The 18,524-nt window shown below is 45.1% G+C and overlaps 1 protein-coding gene across 3 annotated transcripts in view; it reads right to left on the bottom strand.

The window, feature by feature from the left end:
* Nucleotides 1-18,524, bottom strand: part of ZFYVE28 (zinc finger FYVE-type containing 28) — a 160,910-nt gene that overhangs the window by 65,905 nt on the left and 76,481 nt on the right. For all 3 annotated transcript variants that reach the window (XM_069744875.1, XM_069744873.1, XM_069744874.1), the window contains exon 2: nucleotides 2,735-2,875. In XM_069744875.1, coding sequence (XP_069600976.1) covers nucleotides 2,735-2,875 — 141 coding nt within the window. The remainder of the gene's footprint in view (nucleotides 1-2,734; nucleotides 2,876-18,524) is intronic.

Here is an 18,524-nt window from a genome sequence, read left to right as displayed (position 1 = left end):
GTAGAGACAAAGACCCTCCCCATTTCCCATAGAGAGACAAAGACCCTCCCCATTTCCGGTAGAGAGACAAAGACCCTCCCCATTTCCCATAGAGCAACAAAAGACCCTTCTCACTTCCTGAAGTAACGACCCTCCCCATTTCCAGTAGAGCAGCTAAATTTCCCCCTTCCTGCAACATCCAAAACTGACGGGTTTTCTAGGTTCATTTTTTTTTAACTTTACTTTATCATATAGACATCGTAAAACAAAATGCGCTGTACTTGCTTTGTCATCCTTCTTGCTCCAGTGCTGCCTCTCCGCTGTTGCCCTGATCTTTGCTGACAGGCTGCATCAATGATGTCAGGACTACAGCACGTGACTGCTGCAGACAATCACTAGGCTCAGCCAATCACAAGACTATTGAACCCACTGATTGGATGCAGCCGCGACGTGCTGTATTCGCGACATCATCGCTGCAGCAGTGGTCAAGTGTGAGCGGCAGAGGGGCCTCAAAACAATGTATTCACATCTCCTGGAGTGCTGCTGTTCCCGCTGGGTGACGTGGTTTGTTGTGCCATGTGATCACTGCAGTCAGTGGCTGCTGATCGGTTGCAGCTCATCAACATTCCGTCAGAGCGGACGCCCATTCTGACGGATCAGTAAAGACTGCCACTAACATTGCTGTCACTTTAAAACTTAAAGTGGTGATCCAGTCTCAGCCATGAATGCCTGAAGGGGCACGCATAATGGTTTTAAAAAAGCGATATAACAAGGGACGGATTATAGGCACAATTGAGACTTTTTCCACCATACAGCCACTGTGGCCTCCAGCTTTGTACAGGTATCACCTTCCTGGACCACCCAACCTCTTCAGGGGTTCACATACAAATAAGTCTCTCTCTCAACCCTAGAAGACAACCTGAAACTCCCATAGACTTCAGTAGAAAGGGCAATGTAGGTGGCTGTTTGGGGCAGTCAAAAGGTCCAGGGTTGTGATTGTGGGCACCCATCAAATTTTTGCCCAGAGGTCTCCACTAGTGATGAGCGAACGTGGTTGAATAAGGCGCTCTCCGAGCACGCTCGGGTGCTAACCGAATGTCTTCAGCATGCTTGAAAAATATTTTTGAGTCCTCGCGGCTGTTCTACAGCCACAGCACATGCCTGTTAGACAATCCCTGCATTTCGAGCATGCTGAAGACATGAGCATGCTCGGAGAACGCCTTATCCGAGCACGTTTGCTCATCACTAGTCTCCACTAACCATAACCCGGCCCCGGATATTACACAGACCAAGGGCAGAAGGGTCTGGAGGCTTGGCACAGCTTTGATCTTCATCGTATGGAGCGCAGTGATCCGATCCGCCGCGGCAGCGGTTGTGTCGATGACTGACATTGATGCCGTCCTACACTCTCCTCGCGTCTGATGTCAGCCATTAGCTGATCCACCGGCGGCTCCTTCTCGGATGCGGCAGGGGGTTAATGATGAAAGCGCATCTCGCTCGGCAGGAACTAAAGCGTTCTTTTATGGCTTAAACTCGTGTTTTTCTAAAACATCAGTTTATCACATTATTGGCCTGTATTCTTTTGGCACTGCACATATTTAACTAGGAACACGACACAAGCAATACTTACATCTATAGACTAATTAGCTTTATAATAAAGCCCCCGGGAGATCTCAAGCATCTGGCTAACGCAATTTGCATTTGCCGTTGTCTTTTGCAACCTCTAAGGGTAAATTATTTTCAATGAAACTTTGTATGATGAGATTAAAAAAATTGCAAGGCTGGTAAAAATCTGCAGGTTGCCCCCACCGCTGGCAGCTGGTACATAGCTGTAGTTTGCCCCCACTGCTGGCAGCTGGTACATAGCTGTAGTTTGCCCCCACTGCTGGCAGCTGGTATATAGCTGTAGGTTGCCCCTCATCGCTGGTTTTATGGAGAAAACCATTGTACTAGTAACGCATCTATCTTTATACCATTTTTGGCTTTTTTTCTGCTAGAAATTTGCCGCTACCACCAAACCTTTTGGATTGTTTCTCTTTGCAATTTGACAAATCCCATAAGTCTTTAAAAAAAAAAAAAAACACACCACTTCACCCTAGTATGTAACAGAAAGGGACTGTCCAGCCTCTTTAGTTAATAACCTATTCTTAGGATGAGCCATCAATTTATGAGCGTTGATGGGTCACAACCCCAAATATCACCCTCCCTACCAACCAATTAACAGAAGGAATAGGCTGCAGCACTTTGAGGAATGACACATCGCTGTACTATTGGATGTGACTGTACCTGGTTCTGTAGCTGTGTACGGTTCTCCCTCTTCCCATATTTCTGCTAAGCTGAAGTAGCACGCACATCCATATTTACAGCGCTGTGTTTGCATGACCAGTAAGGGAATATTCACATGCAGCAGATTTTTTTTCTGCACAATGAATCTGCAGAAATTTAGGGCACGCGTTGCAAGCAGATTCCCCTGCGGATTGACCCCTGCTACATTGAAAGCTGTAAAATTGATGCAAAAGAAACAGATATCCTGCAGATGCAAATCTGCCCCTAGGAAAAGTCTGCAATGTGTGGAAAAGTTTTTTGAAAATGTTATCCACTGGTAGTGTCATTTGCTGCGGATTTTACCTGCGCTGCTAAAATCCACTGATATTCTTTCCCATGTGGGCTTACTGTAAAGGATCAGGTTGCCACTTACCCATCACCACAAAACCAATCACCTAAAAACACAACCAACATTAATTTACTAACTCACCTGACATGAACGAAACTGGTTCACGAGCAGCGTACACCTCTGAGGATCCTTCCGTCCATCCAGGCTGTCCAGCTCAGCCGCCACTTGGTTGAGTTCTTCGTCTGCATAGTAGAATTGAGCAAGAAGCTGCGGATCTGACCTCTAGAAAAAGGTAAAAAAAAAAAAAAAATTATATATGGAAGGGCCAGATGATACCAAGACAATGGAACAGATTATATACAGTGGGGCAAAAAAGTATTTAGTCAGTCAGCAATAGTGCAAGTTCCACCACTTAAAAAGATGAGAGGCGTCTAATTTACATCATAGGTAGACCTCAACTATGGGAGACAAACTGATTTAAAAAAAAATCCAGAAAATCACATTGTCTGTTTTTTTTAACATTTTATTTGCATATTATGGTGGAAATTAAGTATTTGGTCAGAAACAAACAATCAAGATTTCTGGCTCTCACAGACCTGTAACTTCTTCCTTAAGAGTCTCCTCTTTCCTCCACTCATTACCTGTAGTAATGGCACCTGTTTAAACTTGTTATCAGTATAAAAAGACACCTGTGCACACCCTCAAACAGTCTGACTCCAATCTCCACTGTGGTGAAGACCAAAGAGCTGTCAAAGGACACCAGAAACAAAATTGTAGCCCTGCACCAGGCTGGGAAGACAATCTGCAATAGCCAACCAGCTTGGAGTGAAGAAATCAACAGTGGGAGCAATAATTAGAAAATGGAAGACATACAAGACCACTGATAATCTCCCTCGATCTGGGGCTCCACGCAAAATCCCACCCCGTGGGGTCAGAATGATCACAAGAACGGTGAGTAAAAATCCCAGAACCACGCAGGGGGACCTGGTGAATGAACTGCAGAGAGCTGGGACCAATGTAACAAGGCCTACCATAAGTAACACACTACGCCACCATGGACTCAGATCCTGCAGTGCCAGACGTGTCCCACTGCTTAAGCCAGTACATGTCCGGGCCCGTCTGAAGTTTGCTAGAGAGCATTTGGATGATCCAGAGGAGTTTTGGGAGAATTTCCTATGGTCTGATGAAACCAAACTGGAACTGTTTGGTAGAAACACAACTTGTCGTGTTTGGAGGAAAAAGAATACTGAGTTGCATCCATCAAACACCATACCTACTGTAAAGCATGGTGGTGGAAACATCATGCTTTGGGGCTGTTTCTCTGCAAAGGGGCCAGGACGACTGATCCGGGTACATGAAAGAATGAATGGGGCCATGTATCGTGAGATTTTGAGTGCAAACCTCCTTCCATCAGCAAGGGCATTGAAGATGAAACGTGGATGGGTCTTTCAACATGACAATGATCCAAAGCACACCGCCAGGGCAACGAAGGAGTGGCTTCGTAAGAAGCATTTCAAGGTCCTGGAGTGGCCTAGCCAGTCTACAGATCTCAACCCTATAGAAAACCTTTGGAGGGAGTTGAAAGTCCGTGTTGCCAAGCGAAAAGCCAAAAACATCACTGCTCTAGAGGAGATCTGCATGGAGGAATGGGCCAACATACCAACAACAGTGTGTGGCAACCTTGTGAAGACTTACAGAAAACGTTTGACCTCTGTCATTGCCAACAAAGGATATATTACAAAGTATTGAGATGAAATTTTGTTTCTGACCAAATACTTATTTTACACCATAATATGCAAATAAATTGTTAAAAAAACAGACAATGTGATTTTCTGGATTTTTTTTCTCAGTTTATCTCCCATAGTTGAGGTCTACCTATGATGTAAATTACAGACGCCTCTCATCTTTTTAAGTGGTGGAACTTGCACTATTGCTGACTGACTAAATACTTTTTTGCCCCACTGTATGTATATATATATATAGAAAATAGAATTGGAACAGCACAATTGCTCACCAGCGGGTGCCAGGCCTCCTGAGTAGAGTAGTCCAATCCTCTACCCAAAAATATACAAAAAGAAGAAAAAGAAGGCAGCACTCCAAATCCTTGTCAGGGTGAAGACAGTGAGGTTTATTCAGCCCACATCTCTGTGCGACGTTTCGGCTCACACTGAGCCTTTTTCAAGCCCTTGAAAAAGGCTCAGTGTGAGCCGAAACGTCGCACAGAGATGTGGGCTGAATAAACCTCACTGTCTTCACCCTGACAAGGATTTGGAGTGCTGCCTTCTTTTTCTATATATATATATATATATATATATATATATATATATATATATATATATATATATATATATATATATATATATATATATATATATATATATATATATATATATATATATATATTTATATATTTATTTATTTTATTTTGACAGTCAAGTGTTCACCAGTGAGATTATCAACGTGACCCATCTCTATCCCCAGTGTCCTTGTGAACCCAGCTTGTTACTCTCAGTGGAGGGAGCCCACACAATGGATCATGAGTTTCGATTTTCTGCGCTCTCTCACCAAAAAAATATTTTGCATGATCCGCTTTTTTGTAAAGCACGGCTTTATTTATTTGTAGCTCAGCCTGGCTGCCACAACACAGTGATAAATGTGATTTACGTAGGCAGAAACAATCCACCTTCCATCTATCGCCTCTCATTCTTGTAATAAAATCAGGGCTGCCAGAGCTGGCTGCTCTCACTGCCGGGGACAGAATAGAAATTCACTGACCTCAACTTACATGGGAAAGGGAGGAGAGGCTGGAAAGCTGCAGAAACATCAATCAGACATAAGGAGCACTGCGTGTACTTCATGCTGCTACAGTCACAATGAGAAACCATTTTTAGGATTATGGAATCCAGTATCTGCACTCAGATCTTCTGATGGTACTAGACCCTGTATGGGCCCTCTGATCTCCTGACGTCAGATGGTACTATTATTATTTATTTATTTATATAGCACCATTGATTCCATGGTGCTGTACATGAGAAGGGGTTACATACAAGTTACAAATATCACATACAGTAAACAAACTAACAATGACGGACTGATACAGAGGGGCGAGGACCCTGCCCTTGCGGGCTTACATTCTACAGGAATGGGTCTACTAGACCCAGATATCTCCAGATCCAGGATGGCACTAGACCAAGTATGGGCCTCCTGATCCCAGATGGTACTAAACCCTGATATCTCCAGATCCAGGATGGCACTAGACCAAGTATGGGCCTCCTGATCCCAGATGGTACTAGACCCTGATATCTCCAGATCCAGGATGGCACTAGACCAAGTATGGGCCTCCTGATCCCAGATGGTACTAGACCCCGATATCTCCAGATCCAGGATGGCACTAGACCAAGTATGGGCCTCCTGATCCCAGATGGTACTAGACCCTGATATCTCCAGATCCAGGATGGTACTAGACCCTGTATGGGCCCCTCTGATCTCCTGATCCCAGATGGTACTAAACCCTGATATCTCCAGATCCCAGATGACCCTGTACGGACCCACTGATCTTCTGTTCCCAGATGGTAACTAGACCCTGATATCTCCAGATCCAGGATGGTACTAGACCCTGTATGCCTGGACCCACTGATCTTCTGTTCCCAGATGGTACTAGACCCTGATATCTCCAGATCCAAGATGGTACTAGACCCTGTATGGGCCCATTGATCTCCTGATCCCAGATGGTACTAGACCCTGATATCTCCAGATTCAAGATGGGACTAGACCCTGTATGGACCCACACATCTCCTGATCCCAGATGGTACTAGACCCTGAATGGGCAAGTTCAGTTCCTGATCTCAGTTGTGACCAGACCCTGTATCTGCACCTTGATCTCCTGATCCCAGATGGGACTAGACCCTGTATTTGCACCGTGGTCTCCTGATCTCAGATGGAACCAGATCCCGTATCTTCACCCTGAACTCTAAATGGGACCAGACCCTGTATCTGCACCTTGATCTCCTGATGGGATTAGACCCGGTATGGACCCACTGATCTCCTGATCCCAGATGGTACTAGAACCTGTAGGGGCACGCTGATCTCCTAATCCCAGATGGTACTAGACCCCAATATATCTCCAGATTCAAGACGATACTAGACCCTGTATGGGTTCACGGATCTCCTGATCCAAGATGGGACTAGACCCTGTATGGACCCACTGATCTCCTGTTCCCAGATGGGACTAGACCCTGAATGGGCAAGTTGAACTCCTGATCCCAGATGGGACTAGAACCTGTATCTATACCCTGATGTCAGATGTGACCAAACCCTGTATCTGCCCCCTGATCTCAGATGTGGCCAGACCTTGTATCTGCACTCTGATCTCCTGATCCCAGATGGGACTAGACCCCGTATTTGCACCTTGATCTCCTGATCCCAGAAGGGACTAGACCCTGTATCTGTTCCCTGAACTCCAGATGAGACCAGACCCTCTATCTGCACCCTGAGCTCCTGATGGGAGTAGACCATGAAATGTGCCTTCCTGAGCTCCTGATCCCAGACCCTGTAGTTGCACCCTGAGTACCTGATCCCAGATGGGACCAGACCCTGTATCTGCACCCAGTTCTCCCTATCTCTGATGGGATAAGACCCTGTATCTGCACCCTAATCTACTGATCACAGATGGGACCAGACCCTGTATCTGCACCTTGAACTCCAGGTGAGACAAGACCCTGTATCTGCAGCCTCTCTCAGATGAGAGTAGACCTTGTTTGAGCACACTAATTTCCCGATCCCAAATGGAACTAAATCCTGTTTCTCTTGATCCCAGATAGCAGTAGACCTTGCATGGGGACACTGATCTCCTCACGAGATTAGACCCTGTATGGGTACATTGGTCTCCTGATCTGAGATGTGACTAGACCCTGTATGTGCACCCTGATCTCCTCATCCCAAATGAGATGAGACCACGTATCAGCCTAAAGACACTGCCCAGAGGATCTAGTAAGCCATGCCCCCTTGGTAAAAGCATAATTAGCAAAAGGCCCATATCCCTGGAACCATATACCAGGTTTAAAAAAAATGGAATACTCAGGGGAGCAGCAAGAATAAATTAAGATCAAAAGCTGGTCACTGTGGACCTGGTCAAAGGTCCTCTAAAGTTATAAAGAGATTTTTTTTTATAGGTTAAAAACAAGTGATTGTTTTGACCATTTATATTAATGAGACGGCAGGACTCTTCTAATGAGAGTATGGCAAGAGTACAGGCAACTAATCTGTGATCCGAGCAGTGTGTCCAGCATTAAAAGTATACACAAGGCTTTACAAATGTCAATACCGCATAATTATGAAGCGGCAGCCACCTGACATTGGGCACACACACAACACATGACATCAGGACAAACACAAGAGTACGATACACGAGCGTGTGTACATACAGCAACACCGACGTCTGAGGCCGACGGTCACATCACCTTACACGACCTATAGACATGTCTAGCTACAAGGCACGAGAAAGTGATCACAAGGGAAAGACGCCCAACAAACTAACGACTGACACTAATGACTACCACCAAAACTGAAAAACAATCAGAGGAAGACTTGCAAAATTATATTATGATAAACATCATTTATTCTTAGATTATAAAAATATTTGCTCATTTATTTTATGAAGTAGAATCTTCTGCATTGTGTTTTTTCTCTGTTATTCCTCCTGGAAATGTATGAATAAATTGACAATAGGGCGTTATCATACCAGTGTGGGGTTGGAAGGTGGGAACTGGGGGTTCAACACAGCCTAATCTCGTTCAAATCAGTAGCAGATTGGGGTGGGACAGAACCCTTTGAGAAGGGGGAAATTATAAATTGTTGCTCCATGGCCAATGCAGTTCCAGTTGCTCCACAGCCGGCTCCATTCCAGGTTGTCCGCTCCAGTTGCTCCACTGCTGGTTCCGTTGCAGGTGCACCACGGCCGGCACAGGTCCACGTTCTCCGTTCCAGGGGCTCCATGGCCGACTCCACTCCAGATATTGAACGACTTGCTCTGTTGCAGGTGCCCCGTTCCAGTTGCTCCACAGCCAGCTCCATTCCACATTCTCCATTCCAGGTGCACTACAGCCGGCAACCGTTCCAGGCTTTCCATTACAGATGCTCCACGGCTGGCTCCACTCCAGGTTGTTCGCTCCAGTAGCTCCACTGCTGGCTCCGTTCCATGTGCACCACGACCGAGACCGTTCTAGGTTCTCCACAGCTGGCTCCATACCACGTGCGCCGTTCCAGTTACTAAACGACTGGCTCCATTCCAGTTGCTCTACAGCCAGCTCCGTTCCAGGTTCTCCATTCCAGGAGCACCACGGCCAGCACTGTTCCAGGTTCTCCATTCCAGTTGCTCCACAGCCGGCTCCATTCCAGGTTCTCCACTCCAGGTGCACTACAGCCGGCACCGTTCCAGGTTTTCCATTACAGATGCTCCACGGCTGGCTCCACTCCAGGTTGTTCGCTCCAGTTGCTCCGCTGCTGCCTCTGTTCCATGTGCACCACGGCCGGCACCGTTCTAGGTTCTTCACTGCTGGCTCCATTCCATGGGCACCACGGCCTGCACCGTTCTAGGTTCTCCGCTCCAAGTGCTCCACGGCTGGCTCCGTTCCAGATGCTCCGCTCCAGTTAATCCACGACTGGCTCCATTGCAGGAGCACCACAGCCAGCACCGTTCCAGGTTCTCCATTCCAGTTGCACCACGGCCGGCGCCATTCCAAGTTCTCCATTCCAGTTGCTGCACTGCTGGCTCCATTCCAGTTGCTGCACCGCTGACTCCATTTCAGGTTCTCCGTTCCAGGTGCACCACAGCCGGCGCCATTCCAGGTGCTCCTTTCCAGTTGAACCACGGCCGGCACCATTCCAGGTGCTCCATGGCCAGCCCTGTTATCCTCCACATCCAGAAACTGTTACATGTGAACAATAGCTAGGGTTTAGCACCCTCTGACTATTTTCGCAGCTTCTATTTATATGGACCCGTCTGATGGAAGGCCCAAAAAAGTAAAGTTCTGAAGTTCTCATATCACACATGGGGAAACTGGTCTTCTTACATGAGAGTCAACATCCTAGCACTAGAAAAGATGCATCCTTTATCAGTTATGCCAGGCTCTAGCGCTGTTTGAGAAGGAGATGATTATATCCCAAACCGATACCAGGCACTGTGTAACTGGAGAAATAAACAGTATTTGGGGATCTGCTGAGCAAACAAGATGGCAGCACTGATAATAATCGCTGCGCAGGTCATCACACACATATATGATTACTCAACAATTTAACACAACACAGGATTTCTTGGGAATTCACCATCCGCCATATATAAAAACTAATTGAATGTTTCCTGCTGCACAATAAAAAAGCCCTAGGTAGATGGTATTGCATGTGCCGTGCATCCTCAGCAGGCTGCAACTTTATTTTATAGACATTGGATGTGAGGATCATATATTAAAGGTGTAATTAGTTCTGTGGATTCTATGGAGAAGTGACAAAAAGGCTCAAGAAAGTAAAAATCTGGGTAATTCAACTGCAAAACAATAAAAAGAATATCATAAATTTGTGCAAGCAATGTGATAAAACATAAGTGACGACCCTGGAGATCAACTGGTCCCACAAAGGCCATCAAATAACAAAAGAGTCATAGGAGCCTTCCAGTAATAGAAAATAGCCACAGAATAATAACCCAACAAGGCTCCTGCAGATATAAATCCTGACAGTTTTTTTTCCAAGTCATCTAGTAAAATCAGGCTTGTAGCGTACATTTGTGAAGGTTTTTTATTTTTTTGCATATACTAACAGCCATAAGCCTTAGATGGTGAGGAAGGAAGTAGCTAGCTTCTCCTCCCAATCAAATAAGAACAGAAGTCAATACAGCCATCAGCCTGGGATAGTGAGGAAGGAAGTAACTAGCTTCACCTCCCAATCAAATAAGAACAGAAGTCAATACAGCCATCAGCCTGGGATAGTGAGGAAGTAGCTAGCTTCTCCTCCTATTCAAATAAGAACATAAGTCAATACAGCCATCAGCCTGGGATAGTGAGGAAGTAGCTAGCTTCACCTCCCAATCAAATAAGAACATAAGTCAATACAGCCATCAGCCTGGGATAGTGAGGAAGTAGCTAGCTTCACCTCCCAATCAAATAAGAACAGAAGTCAATACAGCCATCAGCCTGGGATAGTGAGGAAGGAAGTAGCTAGCTTCTCCTCCTATTCAAATAAGAACATAAGTCAATACAGCCATCAGCCTGGGATAGTGAGGAAGTAGCTAGCTTCACCTCCCAATCAAATAAGAACATAAGTCAATAAAGCCATCAGTCTGGGATAGTGAGGAAGGAAGTAGCTAGCTTCTCCTCCTATTCAAATAAGAACATAAGTCAATACAGCCATCAGCCTGGGATAGTGAGGAAGTAGCTAGCTTCACCTCCCAATCAAATAAGAACATAAGTCAATACAGCCATCAACCTGGGATAGTGAGGAAGTAGCTAGCTTCACCTCCCAATCAAATAAGAACAGAAGTCAATACAGCCATCAGCCTGGGATAGTGAGGAAGTAGCTAGCTTCACCTCCCAATCAAATAAGAACATAAGTCAATACAGCCATCAGTCTGGGATAGTGAGGAAGGAAGTAGCTAGCTTCTCCTCCTATTCAAATAAGAACAGAAATCAATACAAGCATCAGTCTGGGATATTGAGGAAGGAAGTAGCTAGCTTCTCCTCCCAATCAAATAAGAACAGAAATCAATACAGGCATCAGTCTGGGATAGTGAGGAAGGAAGTAGCTAGCTTCTCCTCCTATTCAAATAAGAACATAAGTCAATACAGCCATCAGCCTGGGATAGTGAGGAAGTAGTTAGCTTCACCTCCCAATCAAATAAGAACATAAGTCAATACAGCCATCAGTCTGGGATAGTGAGGAAGGAAGTAGCTAGCTTCTCCTCCTATTCAAATAAGAACATAAGTCAATACAGCCATCAGCCTGGGATAGTGAGGAAGTAGCTAGCTTTACCTCCCAATCAAATAAGAACAGAAGTCAATACAGCCATCAGCCTGGGATAGTTAGGAAGTAGCTAGCTTCTCCTCCCAATCAAATAAGAACAGAAGTCAATACAGCCATCAGCCTGGGATAGTGAGGAAGGAAGTAGCTAGCTTCTCCTCCCAATCAAATAAGAACAGAAGTAAATACAACCATCAGCCTGGGATAGTGAGGAAGTAGCTAGCTTCTCCTCCCAATCAAATAAGAACAGAAGTCAATACAGCCATCAGCCTGGGATAGTTAGGAAGTAGCTAGCTTCTCCTCCCAATCAAATAAGAACAGAAGTCAATACAGCCATCAGCCTGGGATAGTGAGGAAGGAAGTAGCTAGCTTCTCCTCCCAATCAAATAAGAACAGAAGTAAATACAACCATCAGCCTGGGATAGTGAGGAAGTAGCTAGCTTCTTCTCCCATTCAGATTTCAATACAAATCCCTGTAATTATTGGTCTGTAATACATGAAGAGGGAAGCAGTTAGCGTCTCCTGCCATTTCTATAAGAACAGAAGCCAACACAGCCATCAGCCTGGGATAGTGAGGGAGGAAGTAGCTAGCTTCTTACCCCATGCAGATTTCAATAGAAATCAATACAATATGGGACACCAAAATGGAGCATTTTTTCGTTTGCTCTGTTTCAGTTTTCCTTTTCCACCGCGAGACATAGACTCTGAATATGTTTTGCACAATTCCCTAAGATGTGTGTATTTAGTAAAATATTTTTGTTCTTTCTTTGGAATGTAACGACTTTCCATGAAGCCTTCTGTATGGATCAGGGCGATCACAGGCCGTACGAAATAGGACTTGTCCCACACACAGGAAACCGAACAACAATCCAAATCGTTCCATTCACATTGCATCACCTCGAAGGGCTCTGAAGAGTCTATTGTAGCCGGGAATAAATCATTCACAAATTAACAGAAGTGCAAATCTGGCAGCGGAGCGCGGCCCGTACAGGACACAATTGTGCTTCACATCATCAAGAATAATTTATGCTGCATTGCTGAATATTTTACACAGCGATTTGTAGGGTGGGGAGGAGGGCAGCGCCCGGTGTGGGTCCCCCCAGCTCCTGCACGGGGGCCGACCGGCTCAGGATAAATGAAATCCAATTAATCGCTCTCGATTTCTGAGATAATTAGTGATGAATTTGGCGGCATTAAAAAACGATTGCCCGAGACATTTCTGAAGCTGCAGGTCAGGAAATAATAACCATGAGATTTCTGAGATCTCATACCTTTACCTGGCAGTGTAAAAAGCAAAAAAAAATAGAAAAAAAAGAAAAAAAAAAAAGCTGCATGTGAACAAAGCCTTACTGTACCGGCGCAGAGGAGGGGACATTATGTACCATACGCAACAGAAAAGAAAAAAATACCAAAATTCAAACTTGGATAATCTCTACATTTTTCTTATTTCTACCAACAAAAAAACAAATTATTGACCAAGAGAAGGCATATTTTGCAAACTGCGAAAAAATTTCATTGTCCCTCGTGAAATAACATTTTTGTGCATTTTTTTTTCTGAGTCGTTGTCTAATTTAACAGCGGGGGTCACGCAGATCTCAGCGCTGCCACCATTTTCTCATGGGGGATCTTCGCCTCTGGAGGCGCCAGGTGGTAGATATTATCGTGATATTTCTTATCACGATTTTACCTTTACATACTGTTGAAACATGGCCTGGATAGCATCATCCATCAGACCGTTATTACGTTGGAAGTGTTAGAATGGCCTAAAGATGATGTGAGTAAATGCTTTATTTTCGTCCCTACACTATGACGTTAAAAATATATCTCCTGTAAATATCGGATCAATGCAAACCCCAACATTGATCGCTGACCAGTATCTCCAGCTGGACTGGAAGCCTTTGGTTTAGAAACGTACTTCCCTGCTAATCTCAAACCTTGGTGTCTTCTTCCCACTAAATTTCCATGCTGTAATCACCTGATCACTACAGGAGGTCCCTACTTCAATGGAAATAAAAGTATCAGATCTCTCTCTCTGAACTTTGTTTCACTACACTTCTCTCTTCCTCAGTTATAAATACTCTCTTTCCCAGCCACAATTAATCCCATATGTTCAATGTGAGGGTGAGATGTCCCCTCTCCAAGGAGATCTTATGGATTTTAATTCACATCTCTGATTATCTCACATATGAGAAAAACGAACTGACGAGTTTCATCAGATTTGCTTTACATAGTGATAAGTGATGGCTCCTTATCAGGGGCAGCGCCCACTAAAATGTAATTGTCTCTGCACTGGGCTCCGGATAACCATCAATACTGGTGACCGCTCACAGAAGTCACCTTGCAGCCGGATATACAAGTCAGGAACCATCAGAACAGGTGGAAAAAGAAGGGGGGAAAAAAGGAGAACTGGAAACATGATACAATCCCAAGGCTATGCTTCTGCCCCCCCCCATTAGTCAGTGCAGGATGTTCCTTGTTAGTCATTGCAGTCTATCTCATCTGTAGTAGTAAAAAACTGTCTCCTCACTCCTGCACGCCAAGTTTTTTTCATTCCCTGCCTATTAACAATCCTCTTCGCTCAGAGAATCCGAGGGATTTAATTTTTGATGCTCATTGTCTAGGTTACCAGTCACCTCTGCAGAAGTGGCCGACCATGCACAGTACTAGCTCTTTGTAATAACGCTAGTAGACACGGATCTATAGCTGGTTCACCATATTCACCATATTGTTAGCCTTAGTGTCCCTGCACTGCAAAATCGAAGCGTGTATCTGCATCGTCCAAGATAGCTGTGCAACCATGACACCGGTCCGAATGGTCAATCTTCAGGAGCGCACCATACCCTGATAAGCAGGAAGCTGGAAGGCACTGGCTTTGACAGAGAAGGGGGCTGGCTTTGCTGCTGAAGATAGCAGGAGGCCAGCTTCCTTTATGCACAGCCTTGGTCACATGCCAACATGGACATGCCAGATATTACAGGACACCTTCAACGGTCTTGTGGGGTCCAAATATTGTGGGGGCTCCGCAGTATTGGACAGGTGGTTGATCGGCGGAGCGGCACATAGCGAGTACTTGGTATACGAGCCGGCTTAGCCGGAGCGTTGTGCCGACTATGAAACACGTCAAATATATTTAAAGGCTTGTACCTGACGCCGCGGATAAAGCTCCCGTGGTGAACGCCGGGGATAAACTATGTCCTGGAACTTTAATTCAATGCTCAAATCCCATTAGTCCTCCTGATCGGAGGTGTGCACCGGCCATTTATCAGAAAAAAAAACAGGTTGTGAGGCCCCAGATTTTCCGAAGATCTAACTGGCCTCCGGGAACAAGAACCAATTACAGAGGATCTCTAGACGTGGACGAGTAATAGACTCGCACTGTGGAGACGCAGCAGGAGGAGCAGGGTCCTTTAAGGAAAAAAACCAAAACATTCCCTTTAGCTAAACACAGTGGGGGGAAAGTATTTGGTCAGCCACCAATTGTGCAAGTTCTCCCACTTAAAAAGATGAGCGAGGCCTGTAACTGACATCATAGGTAGATCAAAACTATTAGAGTCAAAGTGAGAAAACAAATCTAGAAAATCACCTTGTCTGATTTGGTAAGATTTATTTCTCAAATAATGGTGGAAAATAAGAATTTGGTCACCTAAAAACATGCAAGATTTCTGGCTCTCACAGAACTGTAACTTCTTCTTTAAGAGGCTCCTCTGTCCTCCACTCATTACCTGTAGTAATGGCACCTGTTTGTACTTATTATCAGTATAAAAGACACCTGTGCCCACCCTCAAACAGTCTGACTCCAAACTCCACTATGGTGAAGACCAAAGAGCTGTCCAAGGACACTAGAAACAAAATTGTAGCCCTGCACCAGACTGGGAAGACGGAATCTGCAATAGCCAAGCAGCTTGATGTGATGAAATCAACCGTGGGAGCAATAATAAGAAATTGGAAGACATACAAGACCACTGATAATCTCCCTCGATCTGGGGCTCCACACAAGATCTCACCCCGTGGGGTCAAAATGATCACAAGAACGGTGAGCAAAAATCCCAGACCCACACGGGGGAAGCTAGTGAACGACCTGCATAGAGCTGGGACCAATGTAACAAGGCCTACCATAAGTAACACACTACACAGCCAGGGACTCAGATCCTGCAGTGCCAGACGTGTCCCCCTGCTTAAGCCAATACATGTCTGGGCCCGTGAGAAGTTTGCTAGAGAACATTTGCATTATCCAGAAGAGTATTGGGAGAATGTCATATGGTCTGATGAAACCAAAGTAGAACGGTTTGGTAGAAACAAAACTCGTGGTGTTTGGAGGAGACAGAATGCTGAGTTGCATCCACAGAACACCATACCTACTGTGAAGCATGGGGGTGGCAACATCATGCTTTGGGGCTGTTTCTCTGCAAATGGACCAGGATGATTGATCCGTGTACATGAAAGAATGAATGGGGCCATGTATCGTGAGATTTTGAGTGCAAACCTCCTTCCATCAGCAAGGGCATTGAAGATGAAACGTGGATGGGTCTTTCAGCATGATAATGATCCCAAGCACACCGCCACGGCAACGAAGGAGTGGCTTCGTAAGAAGCATATGAAGGTCCTGGTGTGGCCTAGCCCGTCTCCAGATCTCAACCCCATAGAAAACCTTTGGAGGGAGTTGAAAGTCCGTGTTGCCCAGCGACAGGCCCAAAACATCAGTGCTCTAGATATCTGCATGGAGGAATGGGCCGACATACCAACAACAGTGTGTGGCAACCTAGTGAAGACTTACAGAAAACGTTTGACCTCTGTCATTACCAACAAAGGATATATAACATAATATTGAGATGAACTTTTTTTTTAATGACCAAATACTTATTTTCCACCATAATTTGCAAAATAAATCTTGCCAAATCAGACAAGGTGATTTTCTGGATTTGTTTTCTCAATTTGACTCTCATAGTTGTGGTCTACCTATGATGTCAATTACAGGCCTCTCCCATCTTTTTCAGTCGGGGAAATTGCACAATTGGTGGCTGACTAAAGTACCTTCACACATAACGATTTCGTTAACGATATCGTTGCAACGTCACACTTTTTGTGACGTAGCAACGATCCCGCTAACGATCTCGTTATGTGTGACAGCGACCAACGATCAGGCCCCTGCTGGGAGATCGTTGGTCGCTGGGGAATGATCAGGACCTTTTTTTGGTCGCTGATCACCCACTGTCACCGCTAGATCGGCGTGTGTGACGCCGATCCAGCGATGTGTTCACTTGTAACCAGGGTAAATATCGGGTTACTAAGCGCAGGGCCGCACTTAGTAACCCGATATTTACCCTGGTTACCATTGTGAAAGTTAAAAAAAAAACAAACAAAAAAAAACCAGTACATACTCACATTCCGATGTCTGTCACATCCCCCGCCGTCAGCTTCCCTGCACTGACTGTCAGCGCCGGCCGTAAAGCAGAGCACAGCGGTGACATCACCGCTGTGCTTTACGGCCGGCACTCACAGTCAGTGCAGGGAATCTGACGGCGGGGGATGTGACAGACATCGGAATGTGAGTATGTACTGTTTTTTTTTTTTTTTTTTTTACTTTTACAATGGTAACCAGGGTAAATATCGGGTTACTAAGCGCAGCCCTGCACTTAGTAACCCGATGTTTACCCTGGTTACCCGGGGACCTCGGCATCGTTGGTCGCTGGAGAGCTGTGTGTGACAGCTCTCCAAGCGACCACACAACGACTTACCAACGATCACGGCCAGGTCGTATCGCTGGTCGTGATCGTTGGCAAGTCGTTTAGTGTAACGGTACCATAAATACTTTTTTTCCCCCACTGCACCTGTAAGATTTATTAATATCAGGTTATATGGGAGAAAGTCCTGAGTATGGAGCCTTACAGGCAAGGCACCATGGGAGAAAAGTATGGAAATGAGCTCATGTCAACAGCGCTGCAGCCAGTAACTGAGCACCATTTTCATGCTCTAGTTGACAAGACTAGTCGCTCAGTACTGGACCCTGGGAGGATGAGAAAAGGACAGTGTTTTTTCTCTTTTTAAATAAATCACAGCTGAAAATGATACTGGAAAATCCCCATCAGAAATTCAAAAAAAATAAATAAATAAAAATTCAACAATAAAAGTTCATTTTTTATTCCAATTTTCTAATCAATATTTTAGATTCACATTTCCAGATGTTTATAAAAAGCTTTTCTGTAGTCTCATTAACATTACAGACAGGATAACAATGAAAAGTACTAATTCTAAATATGGTAGATACCACAGAATTCATAATAGGTGATATCACAGCTCACCTCCTCCTCCTGTACAATGACTGATAACACCTCTATATACAGTGGATAACAGAGGATCCACCATTCACAATAGGTGATGTCACAGCTCACCTTCTCCTCCTGTACAATGACTGATGACACCTCTGTATACAGTAGATAACACAGGATCCACCATTCACAATAGGGGATGTTACAGCTCACATCCTCCTCCTGTACAATGACTGATGACACCTCTGTATACAGTAGATAACACAGGATCCACCATTCACAATAGGTGATGTCACAGCTCACCTCCTCCTGTACAATGACTGATGACACCTCTGTATACAGTAGATAACACAGGATCCACCATTCACAATAGGTGAGGTCACAGCTCACCTCCTCCTGTACAATGACTGATGACACCTCTGTATACAGTAGATAACACAGGATCCACCATTCACAATAGGTGAGGTCACAGCTCACCTCCTCCTCCTGTACAATGACTGATAACACCTCTGTATACAGTAGATAACAGTCACCGCTCTGCACACGGTGTAGTGGCCTTTCCCTGGTACAGCAGTCCAGCTCCTATTCACCTGCAATAGGAGCTAAGCAGGGAAAGGTCATTACACAGTATACATAGCGTCCGGGCCGCAGGCGGTGTC

This window comes from Ranitomeya imitator, chromosome 1 (genome assembly GCF_032444005.1).
Source record: "Ranitomeya imitator isolate aRanImi1 chromosome 1, aRanImi1.pri, whole genome shotgun sequence".
Classification (NCBI taxonomy): domain Eukaryota; kingdom Metazoa; phylum Chordata; class Amphibia; order Anura; family Dendrobatidae; genus Ranitomeya; species Ranitomeya imitator.
The sequence above is the reverse complement of the archived record's forward strand: the minus strand, read 5'-3'. Positions and strand labels throughout refer to the sequence as shown.